Below are 6,095 nucleotides of genomic sequence, written 5' to 3'. Positions count from 1 at the left end.
TTCCTTCCTTCCTTCCTTCCTTCCTTCCTTCCTTTTTTTCTTTCAATCTCCCAATGCAGTCATCCAATGCAATACCACTTTGAGATAGATCTGTTTTCTTCACCAGTTATTTAGTTTGTTTTCTGATCATGTACACGTTCAGTCATTTTTCAGTTTCATCTGGCTCTTTTTCACCCCTTTTGAGGTTTTTTGATCTCAAATTTTAATTTGTCTTTTTTTTTAAATTTTAAATCCATTGCTTTTTGTTCTGACATCTGGGATCAATCAGGAACATTTAATCTAATCCTATTTTTCCATGACAGCTTTTCTAGAACCTTGAAGGCAATCCCTTTCTCCTCTCTAGGATAAACATCTCCAATTCTCCAGTCTGCCCTTTTATGGCATGGTCTTCAGGGCCATCACCATCCCAGTTGTCTTCTTCTAGATGTCATCTGGCTCATCAGTGCTCTTCCAAAATTGTGGTGCCAAGACTAATACTTCAGACCTAACATAATCCAGACCTAATAAGGCCAATCCATAGTAGAACAAGTATTACTCTCATTCTGAACACTGAGGTGGCCAAGGACTGCTTTTCTGTTAGCCAAGTCATATTGATGCCTATTCAGTTACTGCCCTTTACTGATTTTTTTCATACAGGATGCTGTCTAACCACATCTCCTCAGTATAAAACTTGTGAAATTGATGCTTTTTACCCAAATGCAGTACTTTTTATTTGACTTTATTAAATTAATATTGTTATATTTGCCTCATTGTTCTAATCTTGCATAATATTTGTGAATGGTCATATATTATGTCATCTATTAGTATTCATGCCTATCAACTTTGAAAAATCTTCAAAATTAATATGTGCCATCTATATCTTCATTCACATTTTTGATAAAAATTTTAAATAGAGGGGGCAGCTGGGTAGCTCAGTGGCTTGAGAGGCCTAGAGACGGGAGGTCTTAGGTTCAAATCTGGCCTCAGCCACTTCTCAGCTGTGTGACCCTGGGCAAGTCACTTGAACCCCCATTGCCTACCCTTACCACTCTTCTGCCTTGGAACCAATACATGGTATTGACTCCAATACAGAAGTTAAGGCTTTAAAAAATTTTTTTAAATAGAATATGGCTGATAACATTTCCATTTTATTGCATCTTACTGGGGACCTCCCTCCAGGTTGATATCAATCCAGCCATGGCCATAACCTCCCCGATTTAGAGCTGGAACTAGACCTTGGAGATCATCAGGGCTATTCCTCTTCCCATTTTATAGGAGTTAGTAAGTTTTCTAAGACTGAATTCCAACCCAAGTGCTAATGACTGACTGACCAACTTCTTTCCCCAATTGAAAATTGGGAGCCTCTTTACTTGTCTTTAGGCTACAGAAACTTTCCTCTTTATCTTGATTCGTCAAAAATCCTATTTAGGACTAAGTCGCCCAAACTGCCAGTCTTTTCAGGAGTCTGGTGTGTATTTTGCCCAAGCATGGTAATTTGAACTTGTTGAAGTGCCCAGCTCTGGACTTACCAGCTTCTCATTTAGCTTGCGTTTCAATTTCCTGTTTAATATTTTTGTACTGTCTGTCCTGGTCAGAAAGTCTTTCTTTTTTTCTTTCAATCTCTCTTTCTTTTAGTTTGCCTTTTTATGGGAACCTATGTTTTGGGAAATTCTTCCTGTTCTTACTGTAGCCAGATGTCTAATGGTGATATGAAAGCAACAGAAGGAAATGGAATCAGTTAAGAGGGACATAAAAAGGGAGGGGACTTAAGTATGGGCAGAGTCTATATTAGCTTTCCAGATGAGGTTTTTGGATTTGTGATTGTTGAAAATCAATCAAGGACAGCTCATTTTGCACTAGATAGTAAGCTTCTAGAGGATGGTGACCATGTTTTCACTTTCCTTTTGGGCGAGTTGGTATATGTAGAAATGTAAAGAACAGAGTGGCTTCATTTTTCCCTCCTGTATTCTTAGTGGAATCTCCTCTCTGGCCCCCAGTTGTTAGGGGTACAAGCATTCTTCTCATTGAATGCCTTGTCCTCTTTCTTCATGGTGCCTTCACCAGGATGATGAAGCTTCTCAAAAACCTTCTCAAAAATAGAATGCTTTTGTTCACTTTGGTTGAAGAAAGAAAAAAATACTTAGAATTACTTAATTACTAAAAATTACTAAAAAATACTTAGATTATTAATAATCGTCTGTTGCATTTTCCCTCAGCTGATGTGGTCCTTCCCCCCCCACCTTATTTCTCCATTTAGAATGTTTTCATTGGCATTGTTCAATTTGGACTTAGCTTGATGGTTTTGAGTCACTATTGAATATGTTGGTGGGGGGAAGGTGGAAGAAGATCTCTAATTGATCCTAATGTGTATTTCATTTGGCAGAACTTGAGAAAGTCTTGCTGGGACAAGGCAGGACACTTTTTTGATCTGCCTGACTTCTTATCATGGAAGGCGACCGGCGTCACAGCCAGGTAGGTGAACGGCAAGTTGCATCCTCTGTATTCTCATCCAAGAGAATGTCTGTGAGTCGGCATAGATTCCTGTTGACATGGCTTTCTAAATTCATTTTGACTGGACATACTATTTGGACATCTGTATGCGATTTTACATACGTGAAACATCTTGAAGCTATCTTATAGCTTCCACAACTCCTACCCCAGCACAACTGTTCTGGGAAGCCGTGGGGTTTGTGTGTGTTCAACTAGAACAATTAATTATGAATTGGATACTCAAGAGTGAGATTCAGGCAGAGCCCAACTTCAGATATGACCGGCTCAGTCAGCAAAGGCTGCTCTTGCCAGCTGTTTTGATTTGAAAGAGGAAAACATTCCTTCCTCTGTCTTTGAATTGAAAGGGAAATATAATTTTACTTTTAGAGGTGGATGAGCATGTGCAGGTATTGTTGTAGAATTTATGTTGGGCTTCTTTAAAAGCAAGAGTTATGGCTACTTAGAGGCAGTGGCCCTCTGGTGTTCTTGACTCATTGATAGGGACATTATATTTCAATTCAATTCAACAAGTATTTATTTTAATTCCAATTTCACTAAGACATCACCCCATGATGTTACTAGTTCTCAGAAAATGAAGGACAAACAACAACTTATATTATGTATAACCATGCTTAGCAGTGGGGATACAAAGAAAAAAATAAAACTGGCCTCACCCTTCTGGAGTGCCCATTCTGAAGGGGGAAAACGACATATTAGGAGCCAGATTGGTATAGTAGAAAAAGTGTTGGATTTTGAATCAGCAGACTTGTGTTCAAATCATCTTTCTCCCACTTATTATCTGGACCCTGGGCAAGTTGGTTAATCTTTTTGGGACTTAGTTTCTTCAATAGTAAAATGAGAGGGTTATAATAAATGTCAGAGAAGATAAAGGCTGGATCTGGAGTCAAGAAGTGAGTTCAAATCTGACCTGAGGCACTGATTAGTGGGCAAGTCATCATATTGCCATTTCCTCATCTGTAAAATGGAAATAATAACATCATCTACTTCCCAGGGTTGTTATAAGCATACAATGAGATAATTAGTTTAGCACAGTGCCCAGCACATAGTATATATATTAAATGAATGTTTATTCTTTCCTTTTTCCTTCCCTTCCAAGGTCCCTTTCCCCTCTCAATCTGTGATCCTATGCATATAAATAATTTAATATAACATAAATTTACCTGATTTTTGTTGGATTGGGAAAGCTGAATAAGCTCCTCTCCTGAAAATGCCCAGTGTAACCCATCTGTGGCCGCCCAGCCTACTTGTGAAACCTTAAATGAAGCATGCAAATGCCCATGTCTTGAGGCAAGAATTTGGAAATCCCTGATGCTTTTCCATAAATGCTGTAACTTAACCATAGGCTGTATATCTCAGGTAGCTCTAAAATTTACATCATCTACATGGTCGTAGCTGCCATATTTGCCCAGTGGGTGAGTATCTATATCTATGGAAGCTGGGCTTTGAGTCTCAAAGGAAATCAAAGGAGTTGTTCCTTATGCCTCTATTGTTAGAGATTATACAAAGCTGGAATCCTTATGGGAATGGCTCAGAATTAGAGACCTGGGAAGGCAGAAATCAACTGGGGAGGGGAATTTTCTGTTAAAAAGTAAATGTGCACACAAATATTTGTGGGAGGCAAATAGTGAACAGTGTAAGTTGTGTATGAAGGCCATCACAATTGGTCAGAGTGGGAAGGCAGGAGCAGGCATGTTATTCACCCTTTGCCTCTTCTGCCTCTCTCCTTTTGTGGACTACAGACTTTTCTCCAGGGAGTAGGTAAGGGGATGAGATTTCACTGACAGGGGCTATTGTGAGGAAGATAGCAGATCCTTGCTTCCCTAGGCACTGCATTCATCAGATTGAATTGTACTTGTATCTTTGAACCTGGGTCCCTAGGGGTCTTCTGCTTGTTCATATTTGCAGCTGCTTGTCATGATGGACTTTTGAAACTTTTTTTGGTTCTATCCCTGGAGGATGAAGCTGGGAAGAATGGAATGATAAGTTTGAGGCTTAAACCAACTGGTCCTACTTGATTTTTTTTTAATCGTTACCTTCTGTCTTAAAATCAATACTGTATACTGGTTCTAAGGCAGAAGAGTGGTAAGGGCTAGGCAAGGGGGTCAAGTGACTTGCCCAGGGTCACACAGCTAGGAAGTGTCTGAGGCCAGATTTGAACCCAGGACCTCTCGTCTCTGGGCATGGCCACTGAGCCACTGAGCTGCCCCCTGGTCCTATTTGAAATGATTGAGGACAAAAGAAAAAGTTTAGACATTATCCTACAAGAAATTATCAGAGATAACTGCCTGACATTCTCAAACAAAAGGGAAAGTGGAAATTGAAAGAGAAGGAAAAATAGTTGATAGAAGTAGAGTCAGTAAGATTTAATAGATAGAATTAGTTTTGTAATCAGTAAGACCTAGATTCAAATCTCATTTATTATTGAGTACTGGGCTTAGAATCGTGTGTTCAAATCCCACCACTGACTATTAATCGCCACATGTGGGGGTATACATGGTATTCATGGGAGACCAGTCCTCATGTGAGGGTATGGGTTAATCAGGGAAGGTACCTTTGAACAGAAGGCTTGTCAAACATTGATGACTCTAGAAGAGAGAGTAAGGCTGACAATTTTATGCAATTCTTCTCCACTTAAATCCAAGTTACCTGCTACTCAAAAGACATCATCCATGATGTCATTCTGGTCTTCTTTGGGTACAAAGGATAACAACCAACCAACCAGCCATATATACATGAGTACAGTCATCTTTCTGCATTTCACTCCCTTCTTGTATAAAATGATGATAATCAAAACCAATCCCTGATACACTTTTGAAAACCAGTTAACAGATAGACTGTCTTGTCAAATTTTAAAGTGTTGTACACATGTTTATTATTATTATAATTTATCATCATCATCATTATAGTCTTCCTTGAACTTTTACTCTACAATTATTAACTAAGTCACAGTTGGAAGATCACTGACTTTAAGCTGGTGGGATCAGAGGTCTGGAGCTGTATGGGAAATCAGAGACCATCTAGTTCAATCCTCTCATATTAGACATGAGGAAACTGAGGCTTGTTGAGGTTGTGTCTTGCTCAAGATCAAATAAGCAATGAGTATGAGAGGTGGGATTTGATCCCAGGTCCTTCTCATTTAGAATCAGTGCTCAGAAGATCCAAGATCAAAGCCTAGTGTACTACATACCAGATGTTTAAAAGTGGGCAAATCTATTCATCTCTCTGGCTACAGCTTATCTGTATTGAGTTACTTACACTCATATTGCTTCCCTCTGGTTAGAAAGTAAGCTCTTTGAGAACAGGGATTCTTTTTTTTTTGTCTTTGTATCCTCATTGCCTAAACACTGTGCCTGCCTCATAGTACATGGTGAAGAAATGCTGTTGAATTGAACTGAATTTTCAGCTTAAAATGAGAATAAAACTTACTGTCACAGAGTTATTGAAGATCATATGGAATAATGCTTTGGGGGACAAAAGATTGTATATACAGCACTTATAAATTGCCTGTGAAATCAATCCAAAAAAGCAATGGAATTCCCGTCATATGCTAGGACCACGGCAACTTCCAGATGACCTCCCTTGTGCCCTTCACTTAAAAACAGGGT

General features: G+C 39.1%; 1 protein-coding gene across 1 annotated transcript in view; it reads left to right on the top strand.

Moving 5' to 3' along the window:
* The window catches only part of FGGY (FGGY carbohydrate kinase domain containing), a 572,506-nt gene that overhangs the window by 76,849 nt on the left and 489,562 nt on the right, over positions 1–6,095 (top strand). Inside the window, exon 5 of the mRNA XM_044673617.1 lies at positions 2,363–2,451. Coding sequence (XP_044529552.1) covers positions 2,363–2,451 — 89 coding nt within the window. The remainder of the gene's footprint in view (positions 1–2,362; positions 2,452–6,095) is intronic.

This window comes from Gracilinanus agilis, chromosome 4, assembly GCF_016433145.1.
Source record: "Gracilinanus agilis isolate LMUSP501 chromosome 4, AgileGrace, whole genome shotgun sequence".
Classification (NCBI taxonomy): domain Eukaryota; kingdom Metazoa; phylum Chordata; class Mammalia; order Didelphimorphia; family Didelphidae; genus Gracilinanus; species Gracilinanus agilis.
Note: the sequence above shows the minus strand (reverse complement) of the source record. Positions and strands in the feature narration are given on the sequence as shown.